The sequence below is a fragment of the Rhinolophus sinicus genome, chromosome 11 (genome assembly GCF_057876585.1).
Source record: "Rhinolophus sinicus isolate RSI-liver-muscle chromosome 11, RSI-T2T, whole genome shotgun sequence".
Classification (NCBI taxonomy): domain Eukaryota; kingdom Metazoa; phylum Chordata; class Mammalia; order Chiroptera; family Rhinolophidae; genus Rhinolophus; species Rhinolophus sinicus.
Genome location: NC_142511.1, coordinates 13,966,013 through 13,986,074, shown reverse-complemented (window position 1 = coordinate 13,986,074; position 20,062 = coordinate 13,966,013). Strand labels below are relative to the sequence as shown.

Genomic DNA, 20,062 nt, shown 5'->3' with positions numbered 1-20,062 from the left:
ACCAAACCATGGGAATATGTGTTAGGGATTATGCAAAACAACCACATGTAAAACAGACAGCCATAAAATGTCAGAAGTGAACTTAGAGACATTCAAATCCACTTCCCTCATTTTATAGTTAAGGAAACAGATTCAAAAAAGTGATCTGACTTTTCCAATGTCATTTAGTAAAACAGCCAATCCCCATTCAATGCCTTTTCTGTCATTCCCAGCTGATCACCAATTAGAACGAGACAGAGACTATGTCACACCAAGATATTATTACAATCCATTAAAATGAATTAGTAAACTAAATTAAAGGTTATTGATGTTTTAACTTCTACTTCCCTTTTTATCTTCAAAAATACTCTTAGATAACAGTAACACTTGGCTACTTCTCTCTACTCTGAATCACAATGCATAGAATAAATAGTTTTGCTGAATTATATATACAATTAATTTTATGGAACCAATTTAATCATATTTGCATATTAATTCTAAAAAGCTCTAATTTATTAGTCATCTCTTATTAGCATGCCAAGTTTCCCCCACTTTGAAACATGATTGCTAAACTATAAGGAAAGTCAACTGCAGCAAACTTTCCCATTTGGTAACAATTGGAATGCGGCATACCACAATACAATTTATTCCAATAATTTTCATATCACATCAAAATATCATGATGATACAGTTTCCATTTATGACTTGAGGCAATTTCTGTGTTCTGTGTTTGCAGCAACATCATTTCATAAGAGTCTTTTGAAGAAGAGCAAATTATGGTGTTAATTAGAGAAGACAATTTTTACTTTTTTTTTTTTGGCCACGTTCAGATTTATCCCTATGGAAGGAATATATTTAGGTCTATTCCAAAATAACGAAAGTCATGAACTGCATCACAATTGGCATCTTGATATTTAATAAATTGAAACATTACAAAAATGAGATCTGTTACTAAGAAAGTAAACATAGTAAATGACCATTCAATTCTTCATTCACATATAAAGAACATTTCATGATTCATCAAAGTAGAAATTACTATATGTATGTACATCCCAGAAGAGTAGGATAGGTTATGGTTTCCATCATTTGAAGAAAAAAGTCCCAGAAAGTTCTATTTCTCCTCTAAATTTTTCCCCACACTACTTAAAAAAAAAAACTATCTGAAGCCTGCCACTTTAATACTTAGCAATATTTTGAATTCATGTGTTTGTTAAATGCACAAGGAAAGACTGAAATTCTCCGCATCAAGCAGGTCTCCTTGTGAAGAGGTTGTGTCAAGGTCTTCTAGTAAGAAGACAGAATTTCAAAGCAGGAAAAATGTGGGAGAACAGTGGGGGAGGACTTTTAAGAAACCACTGCTTTATTCCTTCAACTGGTTCGGGACTTGTGCTAATGAAACTCAGGTGGATGTTAGACAGCAAGCCCCAGGACTCCCCTGGCAATGCTACCCTCAGCGATGACAATGAGAGCTCCTGTGAGCCTCACAGAAAGGTGCCACTTTAAAGAGAAACTGAAAAAAGTAAATGGGATCATATTACCGTGGAGCAGCTGAAACCCATAGCTTTAGGGCAAAAAAAAAAAAAAAAAAAAATCAAGTCATTTGGCTTCAACTACCTTTAAAGAGCACCCACATACCAAATTACATGCATTTCTACTGCATGAGACACAGACATAATGTTTATACCCATCTGTGAACCTAACTAATGACGTCCTGGTGCAAAGATGAATAGATGCAGTTGAGAAATGAATGGGTTCTCTCTTATTTTCATCTCTTCCGTTCCACGAGTAATAATTACTTACAAGCTTCCTTGTGTCTCACACAAGGCTCCCCACCCCTTCTGTGAGAGTCATCCTGAGTGGGCTCCCAACCTGGATGTTAGCTTTTATTTTAAAGGACTCCTGCGGAAAAACCCAGGTCCAAATCTGCCTTCAGAATTAAACATTCTTTAGCTCTAAAATAAAACACTCAGTTAATTGCTATTTTGATGCTGCAGTTGAAGACCCTTGGTCTGGTGTTCAGAATTCCACATTTCCAGGTTTGGGGACCACAGTACAAGCCCCCGAAACAAGCCATCCATTGGTTCCATGGCTGCGACCTGAGTAGGTATCAGAGGGCAGCCCCACATGCCAACCAGCAATTCTTTGTTACAACTGTTCTTAGTTGCACATTTTTAAAACAACAAAGGTTCTGAAACTTCCCAACACTGAAACAATTGCATAGCCTAAGACGATATGATCATGACAAACAACAAACACAAAGAATAAACATTCCCCCTTACCTGGATCATGGAAAGGCACCAACGCAAAGTTGAAAAGAGGTCTCTTAGGTCTTTTCAAAGACGTCTCCAAAATTTTGGAAGCTCCTTCGATAACCTGAACTAAATCATCATACATGGAACCAGTCACATCAAACACAAAAGCCAAGGTGGAGGCCCCCTCGGGAATTTCCTCCGCCCCGCTCTCGGACTGGGGGCTTGCATCTTGAGCTAGGGAAGAATAAAGGAGAACAAACAGGAATGCCGTGTGGACAACGTCCCAGGAAATCATTTTCTTTTTTTTTTCCTTTTTCTTTTTTCTTTTTCTTAGCGCCTAAGCACAGTGCTCAGCCCTCCTCAACAACAGGCAGAGGTTTTCCTCTCCCAGCAATTCATTAGACTCTGGAAATCTCTTGGACCTAGCAAAAAGTTGGGAGCTGAGGATCGGATGGGGACAAGCCCCGAACCCGAGTCCCTGCAGGGGCTGAGCCGCAGAGATGCGGCAGCTTTTGTCTGAACGCAGCTTCCTCCGGGACTGGATCTGCCCGCGGCCGGGCGGCGTGCAGCGCTGTGCGGGCGGCGCGCCCGCCCGAGCCCCGGGGGCTGCCCTGAGCCCTGCAGCGCCGCGCCGGGTCCCCTGCCCTCGCCGCCGCCGCTCTCCTCCCCGCCAGCCACTGAGGCTCCCAACTTTCCACTGTTCGCCGCTTGCTCGGGAGCGAGGAGCTGGAAGCCTGGCTCGGCCTCACCTCCTGATTGGCCGGTTGCAGTCCCCCCTCCCTGTGCTCTGAAGCGCCCCCTCCGCGAGGGTGACTTCTCACTGGACCGATTCTGGGGTCAATTCAGTTCCAGGGAAGCGCGCACAGTGTCAGCTGCACTCCCACCGGCCCTGTTCCTAACCTACAAACACCCAGTGTAAACAATGGCTCTGGAGAATGCGTGGCAAAGACCCAAAGCGAGGGACAGCACACTCACTAGCGCAACGGGAATTTTCTCTTTCGACTGTGTACAACGCTGCTTCAGACACCTCTTTTGTAATTCCCCCCCAGAAGCCAGGACGCCCCAGCCCAGCCTCCTGTCCCTCAGCCCACAACTCAGCCCGGCCAGGAGGGGGAGCTGGAAACTTCTCCAGGCCGGGCGGCAGCCACGCTATTACCCTGATCACTTCGGGAACGTGGGAGATGCGAAGAAGGGGGAAGGAGAGGGCTGCGTGGGCCAGAAGCAGGAGGGAAAGGAAAGGGGCTTTGGAGGGAAATGAGAGAGACAGCAGGGAGTGGGGTGTCACTGACTATGGCTAGGGAAGATGGGAGAAGGGAAGGAAGCTGGATTGTGGATGCAGGGGGAAGCCAGGTGGAAATGATAAGGAGATGGAGGGAGGGGCGAGGATATTAAAGAGAAAACTGTTTTTTCAATTTCATTACCAGACTCATGTTTACTGAGCAGTTTGAATCCTCCCCTTAGCGTGGTGAAGCAGAATAATATCCCCATTTCACATTTCCTCCCATAAAACTGCCATGTGCCAAGTCTCCGCCAAAAATCCATTAAAAAGGTGTTCCCCCTCTATGGCATTTTCTTGCTGATAAGTAAGGAAACCTCGCCCTGAAAAACATTACAGAGTTTTTCCGTGTGGTAATTATTATATACATTATAATACTAATAACAGAGATAAGAAGGTGGACAAAGAAAGTCAACCATCAGCCAAGGAGTCTTTGCTTCATTTTAATCAAAATGTATTTCCTTCCTGGAAAAGGAGTTGTCTGGATGCTGGCATTTAAAGAGGGCCAAACAGGCAACTTGATCATGTTCCAATGTGTGTGAGACCATCGATCCAACGGAGGCATCCTGAGGAGAGCCAGCTCCCATGAGCCTTTTATAGTCAGCAACTGTCTTCTCTTTCAGACCCAGCCGCTCTGGGGATCCGAGTTTATGATACCTATAAGTCATGTCACTTAAAGGAAGCAGACAGGCCATTTGGGTTGAGTGGGAATATGAGAGGAGAGAGGGAATGTACTTCCTTTCCAAGTCCTATTTAGAGAATGCTATGTGAGTAACCCACTCCTTTGTTTATTCAAAAGGGATTGCATTCTAAATCCTAGAGTTTTCACTGAGACCTGAGCTATTCCAGGTGTTCAAGGGAGGGGGCAGAGCCTGGTGATTAATAAGAGTTCTGGGTCAGATAACGGGGTTCAAAGCCTAGCTGTGACACTTAATAACTGTGTATCTTCAGCAAGTTACCTAATTTCTTCATGCCTTCGTTTATTCAGCTGTAAATAGGAATAACGATAGTACCTATCTAACAAGGATTAAATGATTCATCTTAGAAAATGTTCTATAGGCATTAAAAAAGAATGTTTGTTGTTGGGTGGAATGTTCTATAAATGTCTATTAGGTCACATTGTTTGATAGTTTGTTCTATATCCTTAGCGGTTTCTGCCTACTTGTTCTATCAGTTGCTGAGAGTGGTATTGAAATCACTGACCTTAATTATGGATTTGCCTATTTCTTCTTGCAGTTTTATGCATTTTTGCTTCAGGCATTTTGAAGCCCAGTAGTTAGATGCATAAACATTTAGGATGATTCTGTCCTCTTGATTAATTGACAACTTTATCATTATGACCTTATCTTCACTATTCCTGGTAATATTATTTGCTCTGGGATATGCTTTGTCTGATAACAATACAGCCACTCCAGCTCTCTTTTCATTAGTGTAAGCATGATATGTCATTCTCCATCCTGTCATTTTAAACTTATTTGGGTTTTATATTTAAAGTGTGGTTCTTGTAATCATCATACAATTGGACCTTTGTTTTTTGTTTGTTTGTTTATGTGTTTGTTTTTGTATGCACTCAAGCAATCTCTGCCTTTTAATTGGGCTTTTTAGACCATTTACATTCAATGTGATTATGGATATGATTAAATCTATCATCTTGCTATTTGTTTTCTATTTGTCTCATCTGTTCTTAGCTCCTTTTTTTTCCTGTTTTTCTCTTCATTTGGATTCATTGAATATTTTTCTATGATTCCATTTATCTCCACTGCTAGCTTATTAGTTATAACTCTATTTTAGTGGTTGCTTTAGGGTTTATAGTATACATCTTTGATTTATCATTGTCTTCCTTCAAGTAATATACCGTTTCATGTATACTGTAAGAACCTCAGAATTGCATAGTTTCATTACTCTCCTCCTGACCTTTTTTCTATTGTCATCCATTTTGTGTTATATTACCGTATTTTTAACCCCTCACTACGCTGATGTTATTTTCTGTTTAAGTAGTCGATTTGCTTTTAAAGAGATATAGATACTAAGGAAAAAACCTGATATACTTCCTCATGTAATTGCCACTTTGAGTGCTGTGCATTTCTTTGTATACATCCAGATTCCAGCTGGTATCATTTTCCTTCTCCCTGAAGGACTTACTCTAGTATTTCCTGTAGTGCAGTTCTGTTGGTGATAAATTCTTTCACTTTTGTGTGTTTGAAAGTCTTTATTTCACATTTGATTTTGAAAGGTATTCTTTTGCTGGGTAGAGGATTCTAGGTGCACAGTTTTTTTGTTTTGTTTTGTTTTCTTTCAATGCTTTAAAGATGTACTCCACTAGAAAGTCTTTATTTCACATTTGATTTTGAAAGGTATTCTTTTGCTGGGCAGAGGATTCTAGGTGCACAATTTTTTTGTTTGTTTTTTGTTTTTCTTTCAGTGCTTTAAAAACAGACTCCACTGTCTTCTTGCTTGCACTGTTTTCAGTGACAAATCCCTATCACATTTATATGTGTTCCTTCTACGTGTGCCGTATCTTTTTTCTCTTGATGCTTTTAAGAGTTTCCTTATTATCACTGTTTTTGAGCAATCTGATTTTAATGTGCCTTGGTGTGGTTCCCTTCATATTTCTTGTACTTAGAGATTGTAGAGCTTCTTGCATCTGAGTGTATGGTTTTCATCAAATCTGGAAATTTGGGGCCTTTATTGCTTCAAATATTTTTACCTCCTTTCCTTTGGAGATCCCAGTTCACATATATGATGAGTACATTTGAAATGATTGTGAATCACTGTTAGCTTTTTTAAATTGCTACTTCCTTTTCTCATTATGTTTTATTTTTGATAGTTTCCATAGCTATTTTTTCAAGTTTACTAATATTTTCTTCTCTATTGTCTATCATGCCAATTGTCCTCATTCACTGTACTTTTCATCTCAAACATTGTACTTTTCATCTCTAGAAGTTGGATTTGGATCTTTTTATAATTCTCAGGTTTTGTTTTAAGTGTATGAGTTCAGACGATTAAGTTCGAGAACTCACCCTAAAAAAGTGCTACATACCTCATTGCTGAATATCACTATGGTCACCTTTGAAGTACCCCCCTTGGGAAGCTATGCACTGACACCAGTGCCTAGTCCACCTGTCAAAGCAATTTTGGAACTCTTTTTCTGGAATGGCCATCAGAGCTGTCGTCATATTACCCTTGACGTCCTGAATGTCATCCAAATGTCTTCCTTTCCATTTTCCTTTATTTTGGGGTACAAAAAGAAGACATTGGGGGCCAGATCAGGTGAGTAGGGAGGGTGTTCCAATACAGTTCTTTGTTTACTGGCTAAAAACTCCCTCACAGACAGTGCTGTGTGAGCTGGTGCATTGTCGTGATGCAAGAGCCATGAATTGGCGAAAAGTTCAGGTCGTCTAACTTTTTCACGCAGCCTTTTCTGCACTACCAAATAATAAACTTGGTGAACTGTTTGTTCAGTTATACAAATTCATAAAGAATAATCTCTCTGATATAGAAAAAAGGTTAGCAACATCGGTGCAACCAGTTCACAAACTTAATTGGCAGATCTTGTATGAATATAATAACTGTTTTAATGCCATTGACTGGTGATCCTAACATCTCTGTCAGTTCTGCATCACTTTCAATTGACCAATTTTTCTCCTTATTTTGAACTGTATTTTCCTGCTTCCTTTCAGGCCTCATAATCTTTAACTGGGTGCCAGGTGTTGTGAATTTTACCTTGTTGGGTACTAGATATTTTTGTATTCCTACGAATATCCTTGAGCTCTGCTCTGGAGCACAGTGAAGTATTTGGAAACAATCTGATCCTTTTGGGATTTACTTTTAAAATTCGTTAGGTCAGGCCAATGCAGTATTCAGTCTAGCACTAATTATTCTCCATTACTGAGGAAAGAAACTTCTGTGTTCTCTACCCAACACTATGAATTATGAGGTTTTCAAGTCTGGCGGTGGCGGGGGGGGGCAGGGGGTCGGGACGCAGACCTATTCCCATCCCTGTGTGAGCATGGGTATTATCACCTTTAATCCTTTCAAGTGGTTCTTTCCTGGGTTTCAGGTAGTTTGCTCACAGGCATACGCTGGTTAGCAGTCAGCTGAACATAGCAGGGAGACCCCCTTCAGATCTCCGGGGTTTTCTAACTACATAGCTTCGTCAGGTATTCTCTCCTGTAAACACTAGCTGTCTGAGTCTTCCTGTACTTTCAGCTCCATCTCAACTCAAGCAGCCTTGTAGGCGCCACCCTGTTTGCACCTCCGTGAGGTGTGACTTAGAAATTCCCTGAAGGTGGTAAATTGGGACAATAATAGGACTTGCCTCATTTGTTACCCACGTCTCTGGAATCATTATCCTGAGAATAAAATGAAAGCATGCTTATAATGTATACATTGAGCCCTGACAATGCAGCAATTACTCAACGGAAGTTAAGTATAATTAATACCATTATATTCACTTGAGGATACAGCTTTGAAAGCTTGAACCTATGCGTATATGCACTGGGGACACAATGCTTTGGAAGAGACAGATAACTGGAGAGGCACTTTTATTTGTTTGTTTGTAGGTCTTTCGTAGCTTCACTCACATCCTGAAATCTACGTGGGTGGTAGCACTTAAGAATGTGTTTGAGGTCCCTAGGCACTGTGGTCGGGAAAGACGGGTGACAAAGAAAAGGAATATTTCATGTCCCAAGATCCCAAGAGGCATTTTCACTTATATGTATTTATACAGAAATACACATTTATCTTATATAAGACCAGCGCATCTCTCCATTTTAGTCTCATATAATCAATGACTTAAATGATGTCTACACGACATGGAAGAGATGGACGTGGGCCCTGCCACTCCTTTCCAATAAAGTTTGATCTCTGTTGAAATGCAGATATCTAGAGACCAGGTAGCTCATTGGACAGAAATCTTATTTACCCTTGAAAGTAAATGAATCCTTTAAAGTACATTTTGGCAGACAGGCAGCCCAAAACACCAAGAATGGCAATTGGGAGAAAATGATTCGTTTAGGCAGAGGGCATGGCCCAGGATGGGGGTGGGAAGGGTTGGGCGAAGAAGACAGTGACACGTGAGTCAGGGAATTGCCCAGAAATAACAGTATACCCTAGCCTTTTTCCTGCTTTTGTTATTAATTGGTCTCTCTGAGGATGGAAGGAGCAGTCATCTGTGAATCTAGTCTTGCTTAGCCACTAATTGTTTCAGGTCTGTCCCTCACAAGCAGATCGTACTGACCAATTTCTAAAATTCACTTCAACAGTAGCTTCTTAGTTTACCAGGAGCAGACACCTATCTTTGATCTATCCCACCCACCATCACCTCCCATCTCTCCAGCAAGTCCTACAAGATCCTAGGAGGGGAAATGGGAGTAGAAAAGCGATTCGCTCCACCTGGAGATTCATACACAGAGGCAGACGCTGGAGTGACATGTAGTAGATTATGGAACATTTCCAGTGTCACGCTAACAATCACCAAATTAGCTCTCAAATATCTCTTTACATACATTATATTGGGTGGGGAGGATATGAAAGGTAAAATTTTTTTTAAAAGTGGTCTAGCACATTTATAGCAAAATCAATACTAAAATCCTCTCTCCAATTCAGTTTTCTCCCTTGAAAATTTTCTATCTGCCCTGGAGAGGATAAGAGTCTGTTCACTGGTTAAGTGTTTCAAGTGGTCACCCAATTGGAAGCATTCCTCACACGAGGCCTGATAAAGCCTAGCCCAGAAACACACCGACTTAAAAGAACAAGAGTTCTGAAAGTGATTGCTAGAAAGTCGTGTGTACATGCATTGCTTTATTGTAACTGCCTCTTGCAAATCACTAGATGGTTTGATGTTATCCCTAAGGATCCTTCCAAAAATGTCTGGTTCTCTATGTAATAGGCCCAGGATTATTTTATGTTTACTTTAGCACATTTCTACAGGGTAAGTAACTTGCTATTACAACGGAATCAAACATAGGGGACTTTTACACCAACCATAGTGGTTATATTTGGCACCGCTATGAAACTAAAAAAAAAAAAAATGTTTTTTTTCTCTTGTCTCCCTTCAGAAGGCAATAAAAGGACGGAAAACCATCATGCTGTAACTGGAAAATTAATCACATCAAATATTCTCTTAGACTAATCAGGTTATAAGTCTGGAATTGGCTTATATAAAACAGATGTTTACATTCTTATTCTCTTTGGTACAAAAGTCAAGAGAAGAAAGCACCAGAATAACTATGTCATGGCATACTTGGGGGAATGTAACACTCTGCTTTTACTTTTTTTCATGAAGCCACAGAGCCTGTGGTCAGCGAAGGGGACAACCAAAAGGGGGGAAAGCTCCAGGGGTCTAGTCTCCTAGTCCTTATATAGGCAAAACTCTCTGCCTGTAATGGAACAAGAAGTACGCTGCCTGGGGAAGAGGGAGCTGGCTCACAGCAAGAGGACGGGACTCAGGCAACATGTGTCTGGTAGTTTGTCCAACGGGAGCCGCCCTGTTGGCTCAGCTGGTGTCCTAGTTCTCCAGGACTCGTGATTCTGGTTTGCGTTTCAATTGCAATCTTCTCTATAAGGACCGCAGCTATCTACCCCTCCCAAAATAAAGACTAAGAGACCTCCAAGCTGTCTCCTTACGACTTGGAGAGAAGTTTTGAAAGTCTAGCCGAACGCTTCCTGGAGAAGAGAGGCTTGCACCAAGAATGCCTCAGCTTCACTTTCTGAAAAATATATTGAAGAAATTAAAATGAATCCTCAGTGACCCCTCTCAAGATGTCCTTTCAAACCTCCATCCTCTCTCACAATAGCTGATGGTCCCACAAAGCCAGGGCCGAGGCCATATTCACACAGCCAGTCTTTTCTGCTCCTTGATCCCAATTCAAAAGCCAGAAAGGACTTTAGAGGTCATTTTTCTACTCTAGGACCTTCATTTTACAGAGAGAAAACTGAGGCCCAAGCTCTCATGAGGTTCAAGATCTCATGACAATGTCAAGTAGTGCAGGAAGTATATTTTGGGCCTGTCATTAGCACTCCACCATCTCACCAGAGGTACTAGCTAATATCTATTGAGTACTTGCTATGTTGCAGGCACCACTTTAGGTGCTTTATATGTACTAACACCTTTAATCACCTTTAACCCTCATTCCAAAACTGTGAGGTAGTTAATATAATGATCCGCATTTCACAGAAAAGAGAATTGAAGATGACATTCTCACAAACAGGCTAGGCCATCTGTCCTAGTTCTCATAGCTCATCCTTCTCCCTTCATTTTTATTCTCCTCCTCTGCCACTAGTCCACATTTTCCCTATTATTTTACATTAAATTTGAAATTGTGATGATAAAACTTTGAAATATATAACTTTATAGTATATTGCAGAGTTCATCATTAACATAATACACATACTATATTGGAAAAAAATAATACTACGGTCTTGGTTTTCTTTTGCTTTGTGAAGTTCCTGTGAAGCATTTTTAAATGCTTGAATGAGCTTTCCTTGCCCCTAAGCTTATTTCTGAGCTTTCTCCCTCACTACTGAGCAATTCAAACTAATTTTACATTTTTCCCATGATGCCATGAATCCTTGAGAATAAAGGTTGTGTTTGAGTCATTTTTATAAACACATAGTACCTAGTACCTAGTAGGAATTCAATAATTTTTTCTTTAATGAATTGCTGAATTCAGAATGATTAATAATAATAATAGTAACAATAACAACCACCATCTTATGAGGACTTTAAACATGGTCTTAGCACATGAGAGAACTCATGAATACATTCAATATTCACAATAACCTTGTAAGATAAATATTCCTATGGCCATTTCGGAGACAAGCAGAGTAAACACAGAATGTCAATAAACTTGCCTAAGATCCCATCGGTAATACATGGTACACCTAGGAGTAAAACACAGGTCTTCCAGGATTCTTTCCAATACATTCCATTGCCACCATGCAAGATAATTTTTTTAGTAACCTGAGTATAACATTTCTAGGAAAATAAATATTCTGTAGAGAAAGTTAATCATCATAAGGCCAAAGTAATTGTTTAAGCCATCTTATTTATGTGAACATTTCATGTAAAAAAAAAAAAAAAGAGCGAGAGAAAGAGAGAGTTGTAGAAGTGAGGACAATTTAGCAAATAGTAGCTTTGAACAAAGAGGCTCTATGAAAAGAGAATAGTATGGAGCTGTGGATATCTCGTCACATATCTGTTTACTAGAAGGAAACATCCATTAGTACCTGTGACCAGATTGTATTAACTATGAAGGGCTATGCGAAAGGGGAAATCAAAGTTCTAACATGGATTTACTTGACAATGAAGAATACAAAAATGTATGACAGGACAGTTCTAATGGTAGATATCACCCATTTTCTGTTTTCACCTATATAAATTTTTTAAGTACGAATTTCTTCTCCTTTTGCAAAACTCCCACCCACGCTTAAAAATAAGGGTTTTTCTAGGCTAAGCCTTTGATTTGGTATGTAAAGAGTCCCAGAATTCAGGGAGGGAAAGCACTTTAAAAATCAGAAGACACATACTATTCCAGACAGCTAGTAATCTGTGCTAATTTTAAAGAACAGAGGGAAAAAATCTAATTTCTTATCTTACATTCCAACATTCAGTAACTCCCTTTATCAGAATATTTTCCCTTATAATTTTCTAATATAATTTAATTGCCTTTCTTCTTTATTCTGTTTTCAGAAGGACTACAGCTGGTCACAACTTTTCACATATATTTTTTTCCTATGTCAATTAATGCAAAGGAAAAAGTATTATCTTCAATAACTGTAAACTGGATTCAAGCTTTCTGCCTTTATTTTAATACCTTAGTCCTATTCAAATCACATTAATCAAAATGTAATAAATATCCCAGGTTACTCTGAAGAAATAAGGGAACATGTCCTGAAAACCAATCTTTTTTCTTTCTTTCCTTTTTATTTTTCAGCCTATACTCAGTTAAACATCAAGATTTTTTTCTGAAAAACTTTAAGGTTAAAGAAGGCTAGCATGATACTGTGGCGATAGATTAGAGTTGAAGGCATCAGAATGAATGAACTCAAGTTGGTGGCTCTTCCACCAAGTCAGGACACAAGAACCAGGAAGCCGTCCCTCCCCAGACACCCAACGTGCAAGCCACCATCTTGATCTTGGACTCCCCAGCTTCCAGAAATATTAGACCCAAGTGTGGAAATGCATGAAAGGGTGGGAGGACTGGATTCTGCCCACAAGAAAACTATAGCTGGGAGATGACAGAAGCCAGGCTGGGTGAAGCTCACAACAGGGCACACACCTTTCCTATCCACAGTCCATGGAACTCAACCTCCCTCTTCCCTATGCTGAGAAATAACCAACAAGAACAAGCAAAGGAGAATGAATTCAAGTTTGACATGTTACAGATACAGATGGATAAATATATGAATAATTATTGAGATATGTATATATGCAGGTCAACATACACATATGTATTCCATTGCTCTGTCATTTGAGGGGGCCTAGAAATGATGACAGTCCAATAGCAATGAGCACACCTAGAGCTCAAGTCTTGGTTTCTAATGGCAATTTCCACTAAGAGGAAGCAAGGCACCTTGGAGAAATGGCTGTTTCTGAGGCTGGGACAGGGAACACAAAGAAGAGCTTGGAGCATCCTATAGGGCTGTAACTGGAGGAACACACACACACACATACACACAATGATGGGATATGTCAAAGGTACACAGAAGCCAAAGGTAAGAATTCCCAGGGGTCAACCCTGGAACAATTTGAGCAACAAAATAACATAACACTGAATTATAAATCAAAGCATAAAATAAATATCCTTGAATTTGTAAGGATGCAAATAAATAATTGAATAAATAGATAAGGGAAGGACTCTTGTCTCATGCAGAATTTCAAATAATGTATGTAGATACACCCACCTCAAGGAGATAAAGGATAAATACCCACCCCTTAAGTGCACACTGCACATACTGACTTGTTCTTCAAGAATACAGTAGAGGAAGGGGAAAACATTTCACAGAGGAGAAACCTGGCCAACACTAACTCCACCAGATGGTCAAAGTTATCATGGTAAGTCATGTTGATTGCATGTACTGTTGATGTGATGTGATTGCAACAGCATCTGTTGTCTTCCTTCCAAGAATCCCCTCAAAAAACGTCTTGTCATAGTCCAGAGAAGCCTAAGGTATCCTGGAGGGGATTCAGGAACAGAAAAGGATCATTAGGTAAAAACTGAGCAAATATGAATAAAGTATGGTGGAGGTTTAGTTAATATTGGTTCACTGGTTGTAACAACTGTACCATACGTATTGGTAACAACCAATAGGGGAAACAGGGTATGGGATATAATGGGAACCGTCTGTTCTATCTTCACAACTTTTCTATAAATCCAAAACTATCGTAAAATGAGAAGGTTATTTATAAAATAAAATAAATCAAAGGCAAAAGTAGCCCCCAAACCATTTTTAATGAGGCATGAATATGATAGCATCAAGAAACAAAAATTACTTTTATTAGTCATTTGTGATCCACACGATAAAGTGAATTAAATAATTCATGGTGATGCATGAGTGTATTTTACCAGCAGAATAATGTCTTACACTTAAAAGACGGAACATCTGAAAGAAATTCTACTGGGCCTATTGGAAGTCAGACAGAAGGCATTATATAACATAAATAAACACTGAAAATGTACCATGAAGCAATAATACTACTGTTGCTCGTTGCCATATGGCAAATCACTGCCACTTGAGCAAGGCTTAAAAACTAGAGTGTTAGTTACTGAAACACTGAGGGTGGCAGATATTCGTGATTATTTGTTCAAAAAACATATATAAAAAATTGCAACTGCTGTACTCAATCAGAACAGTTCGCTAATGGAACCAAACTCATTACCATGTGTATCACCTTATTTGACTATATTTGGTGACACACTCCAGGCCAATACCAGCTCCCAGCCTTGTAGCCTTTAGTCAATGTGGGACAAGAGCATGCCTACATCAGCAGAAACTCAAAGCCTTCCCTGGAAAAATTGCTTAAACAGGATATTTTGTTGATGATAGATCAGGTGTGTTATTTTCTTATGAAACTTGACCTGTATTAACCCAGGAGAGAACAAGAGCAGAGGCGAAGCAAGTTCGATGCTAAGTGACTCTGGTGGGAGAACTTCGCTGAGATCTGATGGACAAATTTCAGCAAAGTCCTTCCTCTCACACTGCAGCTAATCCCAAGTCTCTCAGCAAAGGATTTTCTGTACTACATTTAAAGCATCTCCACAAATTCCTTTCGCTGTGACTTATAGGCTGGCCAAAGAACTAAATGTCAAGAGTGCACTGTGTACCAACAGAGGTTCCTTCCACTGGGCCTACAGTTTATGCTGTAAGGTTGATGCTGTAAGCACAAATGCATGATGAACTACTAGAAGCATGAAAACTCGTTCAGTCATGCCCACGAGTATTCCTTAATACTAAATATTTAGCTATATACTGAAAGTGAGAGTAAAAAATTAGAACGGTATTGAACAGATGCTGAAAAAAACTTGGGCATTATGTCAACTAATTCAAGCAACCAACATTGCTGCTGTCATCCTATGTATGGAACAAAATAACAATAAAATAACAGTACACCGAAAGTGACAAAGAAGACACAGCTACCCAGCAGACACATACTGACGATTTGTATTAAATCTCTCAAATGAATTTAGCCTAAAAAAATTAGTTTGTTTTCTGACTTTAATTCTGTCAAGTGGCTCATTTAACCAGCAGTTGATCAACAATATTTTAATTTTTCTAATCTTACTCTTCACAAATCCAGTCTAGTCAAATGTCTTTACCAAGGTTAAGTAAATCTCAGAACTCTCCTAATGGAAAATTCATCAACAGTGTTTGTCTCCTATTAATATAAAGCTATGAAAATTAAGGTTGCCCTAAAATTTGCATAACCAGAAATGGCTTTCCAAGGTGCTATTTGAAGCAATTAGAGAAACCATGAACAAAAATGGTTACATCCTAAATGAGAGGAAAGTGTGAGCAGTTTTCACATTACCCTCAGTCTCCACCCCAACCCAGCATGCATATATTTGATTAACATTTATTTACTCGTAAGTCATTCAATGAATAGTCTTTGAGAACTTTCTATTATATATGCAAGACACTAGGGAAACACCATACGGAGATGGTAACTCTCCAGCAGTGTTATAATCAGCAAATATTTACAGTTTTCATGGTAAGTTAATAAATTAGCTTATTTCTTATCAGAGATGTTGGAATTATAATAATCAACATTATGCCTTATCTTTGCTTCTACTATGTTACTAGTCTTAATATCCTGGAGGGAAAAAAAATAGCCTAAGATTTCCACTAAATAGCTATTTTATACTTAATGATTTAGGATCAGTAGAGGTATTAGGAAAGTGTGAGAACTAATATTGCCCTCTGCTGGTAGGTTCCTCAAGTAAAAATCATTGTGTTTGTTTTGCCATTTTACAATATTTCCTCAGTCTTTGGAGGATACATTTGGACATTAAGAGATTAGAGTTTGCTTTTTATAAGTAATACTTGGAACTCATTTTGACATAAAGTCTAAAATGTCTAGGCAATGATGATAAATTCAGTCAGCAGCAACCAAAATAAATACTTTTAAAAATAAAGTTCTATCCACATCATATGTAGACACTGTCGCACAGCAAAGCAGTTCAAAATTCAGCGATTTCCCAATCTCATTTTGTTGAACCTGAATCTAATTATCCAAGACTCTCTAGGATCCTCCAAACTAGACGGCTCTGAACTTTGAGTAGTCTGTGTCACCCCATATAACAAACAATATGCCTCTCTTTCCTCCAATGAAGTGTATGAATTCGCTCCATGTAAAACTTCAGATGTGGCATGAGACTTGGGGACATGACTGTCTCAAGCTATTTGTGCAAACTCAGTTTTAGATGATCCTATGTTAGTGGATTGAGAGGCTTTGTCAAATGAAGGCTCCTTGTTAAAAAAATTCGAACTGTTCTTGGGAGTTACTTCCGATATGCTTCAATGAGTTTCTCTTTTCTGGTAAATGTAGATGAACACAAGAAGCTTTGGTGGTGAATGAGCAGCATAATTTCATCTTTGTATGTCTAGTTCTTAGCACAGTGTCCCATTTATAATACATATTTAAGGAGAGCTTGTTGAATAGATAAATGAAGTGGCCTACTCCATTTACTCTGCTTAATCAAATCGGGCCTTATTTCTCAAGGAAAAGCTTAGGGTAGAATGTGATATGGTATGCAGAAGAACATATGCTTTGGAGGTGGACAGACTTGGATTTAAATCCTAGCTTTGATACCCAGCTGGGTGGTAGGAAAGCCACCTAACCTCTCTGAGCTACAGCTTTCTTATCTGTAAAATAAGAAACATCGTACTTCCTTTTTGAGGTGTTGTAGGAATTCGATGAGATAAAATAGGTAAGCTATCTGGCACATAATTAGCATTCCAAACTTTTATTCTCTTCCCTTCCCTTGCAGGTAAATGGCTAATTTCCTTCTTTTTAATCAGTATTATGGAGCAAATTAAGCCTGGATCCATTTTTGAGAAGAGAAGAAAGAGAATGTGCTGTAGTTACACTATGTTTAAGTTGTCAAAGCTTTCTTTCCCCCACCAGGAATAAGAATATGTATATATAAGCTTCCATATTTTGCCTGCTCTAGATCTTCTACTGAGTTCCAAAGAGGTTACCTACCTTGGAAAAAGCACTAGGAAAATTTATTTTACTTAGAGTCATTTCCCAATTAAGTAAAAGTGGAGAAATTATATCACCTTCCATTAGATTAATGATTTGCAGATTTCTAAACACTTTAATATGTACTCTCTCACTCCAGTTTCACATTAGCCCCCCCATTTCAAAGCTGAGGAAACTGAGAGGAGAAATGTGGGAACTAAAAGCAGAAGCCCTGTGTTCTGACTTGTTCACGGATCACCCCAACCCACTCTGGATGCTCTGCAACCTTCTCAGGAGCGGCCATCACATGCTCACCAGTGCCCCCTGCCGTCCATCTTGGGCATTGCATCCTAGAACCACACCCTCTCCAGCGGCCAATGGAATTGTGGTCCACTGGTTAAGGGTGACAACCAATCTCAGTGCTGGCGCTCATTCTTTTTCGGTTTTCTCGGTGACTCACAATAAGACATGTTGTGAGTTGTTTGGAATTAACTACTTTTCCAGCATTTTACAAAGTCTAAGTGCCCTCGGTGGTATTTTTATTTTTAAACAATTCTGGGGAAGTTTTCTGTTTATTTTCAATATTAAAGATGCTATAGCAAGTGTGAGCAAGAATGGAACAGTTGAAGACTTTGTAGGGCTACAGACTCAGAGTCTCCATTAGAAACAGCTGTGCCTGTAAGTTTTCTCCTCTGGTGCATTTTTTGACATTCTTGTTGTGTTGCCAATGCTAGCTGGTGGCCAGCTGCTCTCGTCATATTTTAATTAAAGGAGCTTCCACACCGTCAAGAAATATTCTGTGCAAAGACGTGCAACACCTGACTGCCGTTGTTCCAATACCAGATCAACTGTGTTTCCCCAAAAATAAGACCTAACCCGAAAATAAGCCCTAGCATGATTTTTCAGGTTGACATCCCCTGAACATAAGCCCTAATGCATCTTTTAGAGCAAAATGTCATATAAAACCCTGTCTTATTTTCAGGGAAACGGTAGCTCCATCTCTAGATCTTAACAATATGATTCATTTTTACTCTTGCTGCTCCACATCCCGAATAAATGCATTAAGCGGGGATCCCTGTACCTTTAAGGGAATTTTATCCCCCTGAAATTGTATGCCAAATTGCTATGTATATTTTTATGCAGGTAAGGCTTATACTTTCAAAATATTCACAAATGGATCCGTTATTCAGAAAGAAGTAAAGTTGACTGGCTGTAGATACATACCCCTTTATGTTAATTTTCAGTGGAAATAAAATAATAATTGTTTCTTGTCTTAAAATGCTCGATCAACAATGGAAAACTTCTGGGGATAAGTTAAAGACTAAATAGAGTAGGGATAAAACATGGGAAAGGAAAGTTAAGTACAAACAGTGTATTTGTTAACAGGCAATCGATACTGAATCACTTGAAAAGACTAGGTTATAAAACAGAAACTTTACTACCATTATTTTACCTTAGTCAACATAAGTATATATAACAAATTCTGAGAGAGGATTTCTGGGAGGCAAAGGTGACCTTCCAAGTTTATAAGCTTGTGCTATGTCCAAAAAGAAAGTATATACCTAATTTTAATAAATAATAAATTACAAATCAATGGATTATAATATTCAGTGCTTTTCTCTGCCTAGCTTCACATTAGCCAAGTGAAACAGTCAGTCCAAAGCCCTTGTTCATCTTTTTTCTGTATCATAGCATAGAAAGGATTATAGAAGTTCTGAATTTTCCTTACTATGCCCAACACCAGAATGTGACATGGTATTGGCCAAAATCATTAATGCTTCCTCAAAAATTGCCTTCAAGCTCAGAATTTAATAAGAAGTCTCATTGAAGTTCTTACCCACAGACTCCTTCTAATTACACAAGGCCATCCATTCCCCACGTTTATCCTTTCCCTCTCTTTCTTCAACATTCCTTCTGGTCCCTGCCTCTGCTCCTCACTCCCCCCTTGCCTTCTTCCCCACAAAAATAGAGGGGGACGGGAAACAAAAACGAAAAAAAATAACCATTAAGAGTAGACCTTCTCTGGGGGCAGAGAATTCAGTCCAAGACTGACTTACGTAATTGAAGAAACATCCTTGAATGTGTGGCAACAATTTGAACAGCCTCACCATTTCTACCTTCTTTATAGTCCTTCCTTTCTCTTAAGAATCTCTCAATGACTGATTGCTTTTAAGAAGCCCTAAGAACACCTCTCTGTCACAAAAGCCATCCCAAACCCAGTGCTTCTCGCCACCTGCAGTTTCGGCCAATATTAGAGCCTCTGAGAAAAGAAACAACAAAAGAAAGGACCAAGAAAATCTTTATCGTTTCTCCCTCCTTCCACTCTGAAAAAGGAAAGAAACTGTGAGGTAAAGGGAAGGGGGGAGACAAATAAGGAAACTAGCAAAACGCACACATATACACACAGCATAACAGGGAGATTGAAAAGAATAAATGAATGGTAAAATGAAGTCCATGTCAGTCATGAAATGACAGTTCAAGCACTTACTTTTGGGGAACTTATATTTGGCTCGCCTCTAGTAACGTCTCAATTTCTTATCCCTATAGATTTACTATCACAGTAATGGAGTACAATCAGGCAGTAAAAAGTTACTGCTTTGAAGAAAAAAAGTTGGTTCGACAATAAAATTTGTAAACTTTGTTTCTTCAATGCCCGAGGCACTGTTTCCAGAAGATTTCTTCACCTAGTATTATGTGCACATACAGAATATCAATATAAAACTTACAGTGAGAAATGTAATAAGGTTCATTTAAAAAACAGGACTCGTTTTAGTGTGAGTTGCATGCTTTTTCTCACATTCTAAGATTTATTCCAACAGTGGTAAAAATTGTCACATTTACTGTGTGGTTGAGGACAAGTTAATAATTAGT

General features: G+C 39.1%; 1 protein-coding gene across 6 annotated transcripts in view; it reads right to left on the bottom strand.

Annotated features, from left to right (window-relative positions):
• The window catches only part of HMCN1 (hemicentin 1), a 489,269-nt gene that overhangs the window by 392,165 nt on the left and 77,042 nt on the right, over window positions 1-20,062 (bottom strand). For 2 of the 6 annotated variants that reach the window (XM_019738063.3, XM_019738064.3), the window contains exon 1: window positions 2,259-2,932. The exons of 2 other annotated variants lie outside the window; for them this stretch is intronic. In XM_019738063.3, the coding sequence (XP_019593622.3) occupies window positions 2,259-2,526 (268 nt within the window). In that variant the 5' untranslated portion in view covers window positions 2,527-2,932. Of the gene's footprint in view, window positions 1-2,258; window positions 2,937-20,062 lie in introns of those variants that run through there. 2 more of the 6 variants (XM_074322402.2, XM_019738066.3) reach the window with 2 other exon arrangements.